The sequence below is a fragment of the Notamacropus eugenii genome, chromosome 6, assembly GCF_028372415.1.
Source record: "Notamacropus eugenii isolate mMacEug1 chromosome 6, mMacEug1.pri_v2, whole genome shotgun sequence".
NCBI lineage: Eukaryota > Metazoa > Chordata > Mammalia > Diprotodontia > Macropodidae > Notamacropus > Notamacropus eugenii.
The window spans coordinates 364,778,741-364,793,987 of record NC_092877.1 but is presented as its reverse complement, the minus strand read 5'-3'; the positions used below and the strand labels follow the sequence as shown (position 1 = coordinate 364,793,987).

General features: G+C 39.6%; 1 protein-coding gene across 3 annotated transcripts in view; it reads right to left on the bottom strand.

Moving 5' to 3' along the window:
* The window catches only part of KPNA4 (karyopherin subunit alpha 4), a 53,974-nt gene that overhangs the window by 28,327 nt on the left and 10,400 nt on the right, over window positions 1-15,247 (bottom strand). For all 3 annotated transcript variants that reach the window (XM_072618593.1, XM_072618594.1, XM_072618592.1), the window contains exons 2-5: window positions 2,093-2,137; window positions 347-436; window positions 223-252; window positions 88-140 (exon numbers count right to left, since the gene is read on the bottom strand). In XM_072618593.1, the coding sequence (XP_072474694.1) occupies window positions 88-140; window positions 223-252; window positions 347-436; window positions 2,093-2,137 (218 nt within the window). The remainder of the gene's footprint in view (window positions 1-87; window positions 141-222; window positions 253-346; window positions 437-2,092; window positions 2,138-15,247) is intronic.

Below are 15,247 nucleotides of genomic sequence, written 5' to 3'. Positions count from 1 at the left end.
CTCATCTGATTAAACTATATACTGTAAATTTTGAAAAGGTTAACTCTTGAAAATATAAGCTACAAAGGTTATGAATGTAAAACTTACCTAGCAGCCTGAACAGCACTTAGCTGGATTCCTTGGTTATCACTTGAAGCATTCTATGGTAAAATAACAAATGGTTTATAATAAAGCAAAAGCATTTATTCAGAAAAAGAGTGACTAGAGGAAAAAAAAACTTACTTGCACAATTGCTTCTAAGGAGGTATTTTGCTGGAAAACAAAAATTACACATAATATTAAGTAAAAAGTCATTTGAAATTGTGTAGTTCTTTTTATCTGTAGTTTTAAACACAAGGAAACTTACCACTCTGTAATCACCATCTATATCAGAATCTTCACAAATGTCTTCATGTGGTACATTTCTTCTTTTTAAGAGATGTTCATCTCTTTTGTTCTAAAAAATCCAACCAAAACAAAAAGGGGGGGTGGGGGTGGGAGAGTAGAATAATTTTGTTTAAAATCTAACACTATTAAGGTCAGAATATATAAAAATTCATGCCTACATTAAGTAAAACATTAAATTCCTTGCAAAAAAATTCATAGAAGATAAAACAGAAACTATGACAAATCAAATTTGAACCCCAAAGTCATCAAATAAAAAAACCAAACAAATCATGAAACCAACCAAGAGTTTAAAAAATATGGTTGTGATATAAGCAGCTAAAATATTCAAAGAACTCATGATGCAAAATGCTATCCACATCCAGAAGAAGAATTCTATGGAGTTTGAATGCAGAATGAAGCAGACTATTTTCTCTTTTGTTATGTTTGGTTTTGTTTAATTTTTCTAATGCTTTCTCCCATTTGTTTTAATTCTTCTGTGCAACATGACTAATATGAAAATATGTTTAATAAAAATATGTGTAGAGTCCACATAAGATTGCATGTTGCCTTGGGGAGGGAGGGGGAGAAAATCATAACTAATGGAAGTGACTGCTGAAAATGGAACACAAATATGCTTGTGTTTCATATTTAAAATAGGAGAGATGTTCTTAAATTATTGAATGAGGTAGGCCAAATACAGGGGTAGGATTGGACCTATGTTTTTACTGACACAGGGAACCCCTCGATTAGGAGGTGGGCTGTAGCAATAGTAGCAGGTACCTTCTCTGCAGCTTATGGTCTTATTGAGATGCCCAGAACTGAGAGTTGCCATGACTTGCTTGGGGTCGCACAGCCAGCATGGGGCAGAGACAGGCCCCGACTCTAAGACCAGCTCTCTTATCCCTAACTCACTCTCCAGTCTCCTTAACTGGTGGTTATTTCATATATTTCATGCAGAGATGGCTAAAAGTCAGACTAGAAAGTGGACTATGCAGTGTTAAACCATTACATGTTAAGATACACCTTTTCTAAGAAGCCATTAAAGGTCACTTTAATAGTTATCATTTAATCCAGTACACGCATGCACACAAATAACTCAACTTTAAAAAAAGAAAGTTACCGGTAATTATCTTCTTAACATATCTGTTATTTTCTGGCCTAAGTCTTAGGTCTATAAACAGCAAATTGGATGCATTTCCTCTGTTACTTTTACACACATACCATCTTTCATGATAATCCCAAACAGCTTAGACATGGCATTGCTGAGGCAGAGCACTGCTCACAGAGTCTGAAAGGGCTGCCTAGTGCAGTAAGAGGGAAGAGATTGGCCTGGCAGGCATCAGTGGTAGGAATTGAACCCAAGTCTTCTTGGCTCTGAGGCTGGCACTCTATCCATTATAACCATGCTGCCTGCCTCTCATTAAAAATTAATAAACTTAGATATGTAATGTTATTATGATCATTACATAAAAAAAGTCTACAACCTGACTGAAGCGTGTTTGTTAAACTGCTGTACCTTGAGGACTTGGAGACTTCTCTGACTTGCAACTGACACCATCCCTATGGGATGTCTCCCCCATTAGAATGGAAACTGCCTGAAAGTAGGGACTGTCTGACTGTCCTAATTGTATCCCCAGCACTTAGCACAGTGCTCATTAATGCTTCATGCATTCATTCATTTCAGCCAGTCAAACTGAATCTGAGGCATAAGTTTATTCAAACTCACCTTCCTTAACTCAACAACAACTTCATTTCGCTGTCGTCTCATAGTCTGTTAAAAAGAAGAAAAAAATCCCACAATTATGACTACAACCTCTTAACTCTACTTGTATTGTTTCCCCAAAGGATAGTAACTAGGAAATATTCTGGACTCAGGTCGTGCCTTGTGGAACTGAGTCTATACAAAATCACTCATGACCAAGTGCCTATTAAAGCCCTACTCGAAAGGTCTATGGCAATTTCCTTAGCATGGACACAACTGACAATATTCTGAACTCAGGTCCTCTGGTTCTCAATCTAGAGTGTTTCCCCATTTCTGGCACATCTCACTTCAGGATCTTTGACTGTCCCTGGTGGTGGCACAATGCTTTGCCAGTGACCTGAGGTGCTATTTCATAATTACTGACTTCTCGGGGGTTTCACCTCCTCGATGAGGCTTCTTTTGTGGAATCAGAATCTCCAACCGTAAATTCAGAACCCTGACCAGTGCACCACATGGCCTCCAAATGAAAGTAACACCAACATACTCATACTTGGTTAACAACAAGGCAAAGCTGGGCACAAGGGAAAATTGTGAAAACATAGTTTTACGGCAATGGTTTGCTGCCTACTCAAGAGCCTCACATCACAAATAGTTTGAGTGTCCTCACTCGGTAAGTATTTGGTCACCACAAAAAACCCCCAAAAAACTGACTATATATATTGACGGAAAACTGGTCATTTTTGAACTATCTGTGTGTAGCCAGATCCCTGACTAATTACAAGCAAAAGGGAAAATCAATTGCAAATTAAAAGACAGTATAAAAATGAAAAGACACTTCATCTAATTATAATAGTTGTAACTTATACTATGTAAACAAGCAAAGTAAAAAAAAACCCCAAAGAATATAAAAGGGAGATGTGGACTGCCCTCATTTCTTATAGTTTAATAAGCAATTGCCCCAAGGGGAAAGCCAAAAGAACAAGACAGCCAAGTGGCAAAGAGACCAGTTGGGTGAAGTACTTGGTAAGAGCACTGGGCCTGGAATAAATGAGACCTAAATTCAAATCCCACTTCAGATACTTTCTTACTAGCTGGATAACCCTAGTAAATCATTTAACCTTTCTCAGTCTCAGTTTCCCCATTTTGCAAACCATAAAGAGCTATATAAATGCTAGCTATTTTAACTCGCAAAAAAAAGGGGAAGAACCCTGGAAAGGAAAATGAATCTGTACAGCATGAAACCCAATTTAAGGTCAAGTTATCTCAAGAGTAATTTAAGCTAATATTTTAAAATAGGCAGCATGGCATGGTGTAAACTTTGCAGGAGGGAAAATCTGAGTTTAAACCCTTCCTCTGATACGGATTAGCTGGGTGATAGCAGTTAGGTCAATGGGGACATGATCCGTCATACCAACAACCTCACAGGATGGTTGTGAAGCTTAACCAGCAACCTCTGTGAAACATTCTGCAAACTTAAAGCACTCTATTTCAGTTGTTGCTATGAAGTCAGAAAAACAACAAATAAATAAATTTTGGGATCAGAAGTCAGATTGTAAGAGGCTTAAAAATGAGTAGGAGGTAAAGAAATGGATGCATTTAGTCTGGACAACCTTCCTAGCAGTTTGACTATGAAAAACAACACTGTCCCTGCCCTCAAGGAGCTACAGGGAGAGTACAACACACACAAAATTCAGTCTGAGAGAAGGTAATCTGAGAATACAAAGAATCCTTGTCATAAGGGAGAAATATCTAAAATTTATATATTACTCTAAGCTGTAAAGTACTTCACATACATTATCTTATTTGAAAACCCATCCCATCGAAGATCAGTACAACAAGAATTATTATTCTCCTACCTTTGGTAGTTACCGAAAGAAGTTTACATATTCTTCTACCATGTACAGCACATTTATAAAAATGAACCATCTCTATATTAGGGCATGAAAAACGCCAAAAAACAAATGAAGGCAATGCTGGATTTTTAGGGACTTTAAAGGCCAAGCTGAGTAATCTGCATTTTATTCTAGAGCCAAAGGGACCTAAGTTTTAGAGAAAATGTGCTGGCAGCTGAATGAAGAACATTCTGGAGAGACCTAGAAACATGAAGAGTGAAGAGGCAAAAGGGAGAGAAAAATAATAATAGCTAGCAACGACAAGGCCTTAAGGTTTGCAAAGCGCTTAATATGTATCATCTCATTTGATCCTCATAACAACCCTCTTGAGGTAGATACTATCATTATCCTCACAGTACAGACAAGGAAACTGAAGTTGAAGGTGGTTAAGTGACTCGCCTGGGGTCCCACAGTTACGGAAATGCCTGAGGCAGAATTTGGACTCAGGTCTTGCCAACTCCAAGTCCAGTATTCTATCCACCACAGCACCACCTAGACACCTTGAATTCCTGCAGAAGTCAGGAAGGGTTTGGGATTGGGGCATTAGGTAGAGACATTAGTTTTGACAAGGAGAAAGGCCACCTCTCTGAGATGGGCGCAGAGAAAGCCAGAGAAAGAGATGGTATGAACTTATGATTAGGATTTGGAAGAGTAATTCAAAATCATGTGCTCTTGGAGCACAATTTTTCCCAGCTATAAATCATAAAAAATGTTCTCCATTTAAAGGATTTAAAAGCTGCTAAATGGGGTGGCTAGGTGGCACCATAGTACAAATTGTGCACTATGCTGAAGTTAGGAAGATACATCTTTCTGAGTTCAAATTCAGTCCTGGACATTTACTAATTATGTGACCCCCCCCAGACAAGTCACTTCACTATGTTTGCCTCAGTTTTTTCATCTGTAAAATGAGACGGAGAAGGAGATGACAAATCATCCCAGCATCTTTGCCAAAAAAGCCCTAAATGGGATCATAAAGAGTTGGATATAACTGAACAACAACAAAACATAATGCTGGCATATAGTATCTGTAAACATTTTATGTTCTTTGTTCTTAATTGTAAAAACAAGCAGGTAGAAAATTGTGTTTCTCTATCCCATTCTCTATCAGCCATTTCTGAGAACACTAATAATAATGATAGTATCTTAAGGTTTGCAAAGCACTTGACGTATCTGGCCTGGTGACTTTTTCCTACTCAATCAACTCAACAGGACAGTGCTTTCCTATTCTGACTGGGATCAAAGACAAACTGCTGTTTAGTTCTGAAAGCAGTAGGACCTAGCCCTGATCCCTCTTCCAGGTGGTAATCTGGCCAAAGGAGCCTTCTCTCTGTCCCTCCTCTCCTTCCTTTATCCTCCTATCTTGGAATGAACTGTTTCTTTCCTTCGGTCTCAAAGAATCCCTCTCTTCAAGCATCATCTTCTGCATGAAGTCTTTTCTGAGCTCACCTGCTGTGTCGTCCCTCTCAAAAGACTGCCTTTCTATTTATGCTGTATATGTTATAGGTACTTGCCTCTCCCTTTTGAAGGTGAGGGGACACGGTTTCATTCTTTGTACTTGTAGCCTCAGTGGTTAGCAAAGTACATATGTATGGCCATGCTGCTGGGTTGGGGTGGTGAATGCACTTACCTCCTCCTAGCTCTACCTTTTAGAGTCCTTGGGGTTCAACTTCCTTCCGAATTCTCCTGCGCTCAGGCCTTCTCCCCACCCCCACGTTGTCAGTGCTGTCTGCTAGGCCTCAAACTTCTTGTACGTTGCATCTGTGGATAGGTGATTCTGCCCTAGGAGAAGGTGAGTCTCTTTGGGTTTCTGTCTATCTCTGGAGCCTCACAATTAGTGCCGCAAATGACAAGACTTTAATGTTTATGAAATGGAACTGAAAACGACTGTTTTTAAGCAGGCAATTCTCCAATAGTCAAGTCAGGGAGCACTACTAATACTGACTGGGAGCAGTAGCAGCTCTATAAATATGGTCACTGTCCCAGCTCTTGCATTGGTTTTTGGAACTTGGAAGATTTTCACAGAACAGGCAGACCAGTGAGTAATGAGGAAAAGCAACATAAGGCTTGTGGCTTAACTTGAGACACTTAGAAGCATAAGAAGAGAGGGTACAGTTATAGGGGTTCAGAATAAAGATGTTTATATCTCAGTCACTAGAGGCAGATATCTGTCTGTGAATATGCACAAGACTCAACCAGCAAAGGTCTGGCTGGCCCTTGGATGAGATGTTCTTCAGACATGGCTGGAGGAGAAAAATGAGCAATGACTCTCTGGGATCACCTGGCAGCTGGATTATGACAAAGTCTCCTGGTCCTGTGCAGGAACATATAGATCCCATCCCATAAAAGGCGGCAGCTCAGTGACGCTGACAAGCACAAGGGGTTTGATAGGGAGAGTCAAGGTTTAACAGAGATGTATCTGACTGGTTTCCCATTTGTGATGTCACAGGTAAAGAGACATTGATTAGTGAGGTTACACAGGGCATGTCACTTTCTGGACACATAAAATTCCAGACAAAAAGGAGTGTCAGGTAGTAGAGGGCATATTTATAAGACAGACAGCTTGCTGTCATTATTTTTCTCTCCCTTTATAAAACTTTCCTGTTTCTGTCAAAAACACCATCATTATTCTAGTCTCCCAGATTTGTAATGTGCTGTTATCCCTCACCTCTCCAATCAGATGCCAAATGTTGCAATTTCCTTTCCCATCACATCACTCACATAAATGACTCCTCCCCTCTGCTAACCAACTACTAAATTTAAGCCCATATCACCTCTAACCTTGACTTTACAACGGGGCTTGCTCCTTGCTTCAAGTCTTTCCCCGCTCCAATCCAACCAAACAAATGCCAAAAGCATTTTCCTCAAGCACTCATCTGACCATATAACTCCACTACTTAGTGACTTCTCATTGCCTCTAGGATCAGGTATAAACTCCCATGTTTGGTCTTTTTTAAAGCCCTTCACAACCTGGTCCCAACCTATCTTTCCATCTTTATTACACAACTCCTCTTCCCATATTCTACAGTTCTGCTGAATCGGCCTTCCCTGTGTTCCTCAAACACAGCATTTTAAGTCTCACTCCCCGCCCCTCCCCCCCCCAAGAGGCCATCCAGCCATCCCTCGTGCCTGGAATGCATTCCCTCCTCAACTCTACCTCATAAAATCTCTCACTTCTTTCAAGAAGGATGGAATTCGAGCACCACCTTCAACATAAAGCCTTTCCTGATCTCAACTAGCAGTGCTCTCCCTTCCGTTTATTCTCTAACATGTATCCTGTATTTACTTATGTTGTATATAATCTTTGGTAACTTTGATTGCCTTTTGCCTCTTTTTGTATTCCCAATGCTAAGTACGTAACAGACACTTAATTTAATAAACTCTTACTGACTGACTTGGGTCAGAGCCTTACTAAGCCTCAGCTTCCTCACTGGTAAATGAATGGAGTTGATGAGACGGCCTCTGAGGTCCCTTCCAGCTTCCGTATGAATTGAGCTATGATCATGTTGTCTCTCAGAGTGCAGGGAATGTCCCCTCTTTTTGTCTCTGCACCCCTAGCACAGTGCCTGGCACAGAGTAAGCACTCAATAACTGTATGCTGAGTGTTGTAGGAAAGGTGAGTCCTGGGGAAGCAGGACACTACAGGAGTTACCAAGAGTCTTTTACCTTCAGTCCCTACCAGGCTTCAGATCCAGTACATCAGAATCAAGATGAAACTCTTCCACAACTTTCCTTCAAAGGTGGCTCTCATTATTAGGTGACTTTTGGTCAGATCAAGCTAACATCTGCCCTTCTCTAACTTATAAGGGTTTCCTCTCACTCTCAGAGGCCCAGCAGCAAGGCCTAATCTCTTTTCCAAGAGACAGCTCTTCAAATACTTGACAGTCATCAGTCCCCTCTGAGTCTCCCCACTCAAAGATGAACTTGCCCAGTTCTTCCATGGTTTCAGGTCCCCTCATTATCTTGATCACCTTCCCCTTGCTGTACTTCATTCAGTTCATCAATGGTTTCTTTGTAGTTTCCAGAACTGAATACAACCAGGGAAAAATACAGCGGAGCAATAATCTATCTAAATCTGGACAGAGGAGTGTTGGCTCTTGGGTTGCCATATGATATTCACTTACAATGAGGTTGTAAGCTGCTAAAACCCTCAGGTCACTTACACATGAGATGTTTTAAGTTATGAAAAAGGTCTACTGCACAAGTCTAAGACTTCTACCATGTTGTTAAAATTAAGAGACACATTTCTCTTTGTTAACAATCGGTAAACTATTTTTTAGGGATTGTATGTGCTTTGTTCAGATGTGTACTGTGTCAAAAAAAAATTAACAAAATTTTCTCAAACTTAAAAAAAAGGAAGGTTAGAATCTTATTTTTCATTTTAATAGTTGGAGTCCATTTTTTTAAGCTGTCTATATCTTTTTTGGATCCTAGATCTATCATTCAATTTATCAGCTATTCTTCACCCTGAGATACACTGAGTGCATTTAGATTTGATGAGCCTTTCTATGCCTTTATCCCAGTTATTGATAAAAATATTAAATAGCATAGGGCCAAGTACAGATCCCTAGGGTATTCCCAGTGGAGAAAGATCTCATGCCATGCTGACATTGAACTGTTAATACAGCCTTATCAAAAGAGTTTGAAAATACAAGGAGGTGATGATGCCTTACGTCCTAAGTTAAAATACACCTACAACACCAAAACCTACTTGGACTCCTCTGACCCCTACACCTGCATAGAAGATTATACTTGAATCATGGTGCTTCACTAGGAAATGCTCATTTTGATTACTGGCTTCTCTCCTTCCTTTTTAAATTGTTGATCTCATGGACATTTATGTATCAATGTCTTTTAGGTACTAATTGTAAAAAGGGAACAGAAGAGGGCCAAAGACAGAATCTTGTGGTAATAACCTTTTTTGTGTGTCTTGGCCCCGTTGGGCTGTCTGTCTGGGAAAGACTACAGACCCTGTGTCTCAGATTTTTTAAATGCATATAAGACATAGGATTACCCCCTCTCTCCCTACAAATCCAATTGTGTTTAAATAGGTATGTGAAAATGCCAAGTTCATGGATCCCTGAAAGTCCATGGACTTCAAGTTAAGAACATATTCACCAAGGTTCAATTCTATCTAACTGCTTTCAGACATCCCACATCTTTCACCCACAAGGTAAGATTCTGTCATATACTGCTGAAATGTAGATAAACTCATTAACAGTAATCTATTAGCTTGGTAAATATATCAAAAAACAGAATGTTAACCCAGCATGAATGACTAGTCCTTGCTTCTTAGCAATATATGCTTTCCTTTCTAAATGCTCCCAAACAAGCCATGCCATTAATAATTCACTGACTCTGAATAACTGACAGAAGTCAGAGTTCTATATTTGAAGAGTCTACTTTTCTTTCCCTTTTGAAGAACATTTACTCACTTTCACTCTTACTGTACCCCTCCCCTGCTGCATAATTTTTCAATCACCATTGACAAAAGGAGCTCAGCAATCAACTCCACAAATTTTTAGTATCCTAGGATCCCGACTTCTAGACATAGTGACTTTTACTCACCTTACCTTGGATATCAAAATTCACTATTAGCTATTCGTGTTCTGTAGTCTAAAAGAAGTCATTTTGGTAAAGAATATCAAATGAAAAACAAGCTGAATTCAACTGTTTTCTTCAAAGATCTTTTTTTCCCTTCTTTATGTTTCATTTCTACTCTACGGTGTTCCTGCTCTCAATGATCACAAACTCTAAGATAACTCAGTCACTTCTCATGGTCCCCATTTCTACTTAGCCACCATTCCTCCTCTCCTCATTGTGCAGGTGCAGCTCTACAACGGCAATGCCCTTCTTCCACCTTCTGAAGAACAAAATGAACAACTAAGTAACCAAGAAGTGAACACTTGCTTTTGGTTTCTTCCGTCACCTCCATACACTTCCACTGCCATACTTTAGGTACAGTTCAAGACTCAAAGACATCAAGTTGAATTTACCTCCTTGCACTAAGTCTTCCTTCCTTCATGCCCATACTCTGAACATTTTATTATAGCCCTTCTATATAAATATATTCCCCTGTGAATTACTGGGCCCATGCATTCTTCCTTTTATCTTGTACCTGCTAATTTCTGTGGTACCTAGCTTGGCAAAAGGACACAAGCCATCATCACTTCCTTCTATTTTCAATATAAAACTCTTTTGATAAGGCTGTATTAACAGTTCAGTGTCAGCATGACATGAGGTCCCTCTCCACTGGGAGTACCCTAAGGATCTGTACTTGGCCCTGTGCTGTTTAATATGTTTATCAATAACTGCGATGAAGGCATAAAAAGGCTCATCAAATATTCAGATGACACAATATGGCTCAGGAAGGTGCATACTGGTTAACTGAGTTAGGATCAAAAAGGACCTTGACAGTCTCTAGAGCACTGGAATGAATTTAATAAAATGAGATTCAATAAGGATAAATATAAAGTCTTATACTTGGTGATAAAAGAATTAATTTTGTCAGTGTAATGTATAAGAGGCATGGTTAGATGGTAGCTCTGAGAGGGATCTGGAGAGTTCAGCGGATTGTGTTCTCAATGATTCAGCAGTGTGACAAGGCAACTAAAAAAGTTGATGCCCCTTGGAGCAACATTAACAAGAATTTGCCTTCTAGGAAGAGGGAGGTGATAGTCTCCTGATTCTCTTGGGCAGACTTCACCTGGAGCACTGTGTTCAGTTCTGGGCACCATGGCTTAAAAAAAACAATGACTAAACTGTAGTGTGTCTACAGGAAGGCAACGAATGGCCTTGAGGCTATGTCATATGAGTGGCTGAAGAAGCCTGAAGAGGAAAAGATTCAGGAGGGACATGGCAGCTGTCACCAGGTATTTAAAGGGCCAGCGTATGTAGGAGGGGTTACTAGTTCTGTTCAGTCTCAGAGGGTTTGCCTTTCTCTGCTGCATCAAAAGCAATGAGGAGAGTTCAAGAGAAGAGAATTCAGGCTTAAATTAATGTTGGGAAAAACTTCTTAACAGTTAACACTGACTACAAATAGAATGGGATAGTTAAAGATATGACAGGCTCCTCTTTCTTGGAGATTTTCCATCAAGGGCTGGTTGCTCATTTGTCAGACTGGTTACAGTAAGGAACCCTTTTACATATGGCTTGGACTACATGGCTGTCGGGGCTCCTTCCAACTCCCAAACTCTTTAATAATGCTGTGCCAGGAGTTCTGACAATTACTTTATAGTTGGGGTATCTGCAAAACCAAACAGTACTTTTTCTGGTGGTCATGTAAACTGACTAGCACAGGTTAACTTTACAGAAGATAAAAGTGTGGAAACTAGGAATACTGCAATATATTAAGGAAAGTGCAACTTTTAAATAAATGAAGCAGCATTAAATAAGCTGTAGGTTTAAGACCTGGGGGACCACAAAGTTATTGCAAGGGTCTAGCAATCCCTACGTACATTGAACACTGAAATGTTTATCTTTATCTGTATTGTGACTCGTTATAAGAAACAAACCCTCAGAAAACTGGACAATTAATGTCTTGCAGATATGTATATGGAAATGTCATTAACACAAATATATTTATAAGTATCACTAAGTTCATAACAGCTTTTTTTAGTAACATATTTTCTCAAACACTGGATGCCAACAGTATAACTACCGTCATATAGAAAAAGGATAAGGGAGGAGAATCCACAAATCTTTCTGATGTTAAAAAATTAGTCCTTATACCAGCAAAGGATGGAAACACTGAAATAATGTATGTGTTAATTCTAGGAAAGGGGATAAATACACTGAGTGTAAAGAATGAAGAAATGTGGCAGAAATAGGTACTTTTCTCATTTTGGGGAAAGACTTAAATAAAGTGGATGACTTCCAGAAGCTATTTTAATGACAAACAAAACAGAGAATACGTTCTACATATTAAATGTAGCCAAGTCTTGTCATTTCTACCTTGAAGCCTATCTTGTATTCACCCCCTTCATTCCACTCAAATACCACCATGCTGGTACATATGCAGACCACCACCTCCCATCTGAACTACTGCCACAGCGTGCTGGTTGGACTCTTGACTCAATCCTCTTACCACTCCAATCCATGCACCCAGCTGACAAAATGATTTTCCTAAAGGACAGATCTGATCCCTCCCCTACCCTTTCCTCCAGGGGCTCTCTACTACCTCCTGGATCAAACAAAAAATCCTGTTTGGCTTTTAAAATCTTTCCTACCTTTCCAATCTTCTTACTATATTCTCCTCCATTTACTCTACCAACCCACAAATCCTGACTTTTTGTTGTTGTTCTATCTCCCAACTATATAGGCCTTCTCAATTACTGTTCCAATGCCTGGAACTTTCTCTTGCATCACTTCTGCCTCTGGGTTTCCTTCAAGACTTAATTCAAACCTCACCTTCTGTAGAAGGCCTTTCCTTCTGACATTCCTTTTCATGTACTCAGTACAGAGCTTACACTTGTTTTCTTGTTGTCTCTCTCACTGCAATGAGAGCTCCTTGAGGGCAGAGACCACAGTTTTTCCTTTCTTGGTAACCCCAGTGCTCAGCACAGTGCCAGGCAAATAGTCCTTGATAAATGCTTGTTGACTAACTTTGATAGACTGCCTGAGATAAGAGCTGACTACTGAGGTCACTTACTGAAGCACAGATAAAGGAAGGTTGGGTGGCCACAAGACTTTTAACTGTCTAGATGAGAGAAGATGATATAAAGGCCATAGTTCTATTTCACTGTATATATGATTAACAAAAGTGATCCCTTCCCCCATCCACAAAATTATTATCAAGTTTTTATTTTTCATATACAACAGAATACCACTGCTTCAGGAAAAAGGAAATCCACTAAAAATTTCCTAATATGGGAAAGAGATTGGACCTTTGATTTCACAGGTAAAGGGAATTTCCAGAGAAGAAGCTCCCTTTTCCAAGGAAGGTCAGCCAGCATCTTCATATTAAGACCCTTAAAACACATCTTTTGCTACATCGTTAAATTTCTTTAAGTTATTTTCCCTTCATTTATAAAGGTTTGTTCTCAAAACCATCCCCTTTACTACAGAAGTCTAAAATGCAAACTTTTAAATATAGTTTTTAAAGATAATTTTCTTAACTTTAGCTTGTGTTTTCTAAAACATTAGAATAGACAATTCAAATTTGTGCTTTCAACTTAAGTAGTAGTTATCAAGGCAGTGAGGCAGAGATGGACAGGGAATTGAACTGGGAGTCAGGAAAGACCTAAGTTCAAAATACTCCCCTTAAATTTACTATGTCCCATGTTATTTACTTAACCCCCCACAGTCTCAAGCTATTAGCAGCAGTCTGATACAGTGAAACCTGCTAGGATTGGAAGAAGAGTATGTCTGTTTGCTCACATGTCATGTGCGCTCATATCCCAGCTCTGCCCTCTACTTCCCTGGGTGGCCTTAAGTAAGACTCAGCTCTTTTTCACAAGAGAGATGGGAGGCTACAATAAGAGGCCTTTAGAGTCTCCCTGCCAGCTCAACAGATGATTCCCTTAAAATTTTAAAGTACAAAAGTGTTCTTGATCACGTTAAAAGGACAACTATTCGAGTATAGCCAGCTTAACTACAGAACAAGAACGATACAAAGCATAATTTATTTATAAAATTTATATAAATATATATGTATGTAATGTATTACACACATATAATGCTTTAAGATTAACAAAGTGCTTTACAGAATACTGTCTTATCTGATCCTTAAGACAACCCTTGAAGGTAGGTGCAATTATTACCCTCATTTTTACAGAGGAGGAAACTGTGGCCCAAGGAGATTATATAATTAATAAGTGTTTGGCTAAGGATTTGAATTCAGGTCTTCCCAAAATACCTCTGGGTGCTCTGCACAAAGGAATGTAAATTTTGACCACAGATACCCAAACGACATTTTGGGGCTTACAGGCTAGATTTCTTTAAGGACCAAGCCTTACACCCAAATTGGTTGGCCAACAATAGGTCCCAGCCCCAAGTCCCACCTGGTCATTGTTTGGGCCCAGATGGCTCAGACTGAACATAAATAGCAACTGTTTCTTCTGGCCAGAAACCCCGAAGGTCTTGCCCCTCCCAGAATGATTTTTTTTTTAAACTAGGTAAAAGAGGCTATTCTTTGCCTCATTTCCTATTTAAATCACCAAATGGGTGTTGTCTCAAGTCAAATTGAGACCTGGGAAGGACCTTAGCTTAAAAAGACTCATCTTGCCAGTGGACCCAGATGGCTCTGGAGGAGAAAGTGAAACTGGTGAATCTGCTCAGTCCTGCCTCACTTAAATTCAATTCACCTGAAAGTCATGGCATCCCCTTCCTGTTGTCATGGTCCTCTTTGAGAACAAAGGACAAACAACAGCTCTAGATCCAATGCTCTGCTCAACGTGCCATCTCGCTGCTTCTCATACAAGATAAAAGAATCCCTACGTTTCCAATCAAATTAAGTCACTAGCACTTTATACACTTACTTTCTTTATATAATACTCTGATATGGTTAACTTCCCCCAGACCAATAGGTACCAGGAAGTTGTCTGGACTGAGCTCTGGCAATGTTTCCTTTGCCATCTTCCTTATTTAGAGCCTCCCAACATTTATCATTCCTTGACTATCTGGAAAATGCTGGTAAGGAAGTAATTCTTAGCACCTACTTTATATCATATATATTCTACTTGAGAATGATGTGGGAGAGGAATGGGAGCTAAAGAAGTCAAAGTCACGTTGACTCAATCAATAAACATTTATTAGGCATATACTGGATATCTCCCACGCTGACAATAATCTACTCACCAGCCCCAAACATTATCTACTACTCAATTAAAATCCATCCCAAATTCATCTCACACCTAGAATACTGAAATAACCTTCTGCTTAGTCTCCTTGCCATAAGACTCCCACAATTTCTGTCCATCCTCCAGTCAGTTGCCAAAATGACTTTTCTAATCATACCCCTAATCAATAAACAATAAATCAATGGCTCCCTACCTACAGAATTAAATATAAAATCTCAACCTGGGTCCTCCTCCCCTTTCCAGTGTGCTAATACTTTACTCTCTTCCACATCCTCTACCACCTGGGGACGCTGGCCACCTTCTTGCAGATCTCTCCACTCTGCCTTTTCACTGGTTATTCCTCATGACTGTAATGCTCTCCCTTTTTATCTCACTTTCTCGATTCCTTCAAGAAACCTTCAGCTCAAATCCCACCTTCTTCAAGAGGCCTTTCCAGACCTCCCTCCCTCTTCTCCAACAATAGTGCCTTCCCCCTGAGACTACCTTCCATC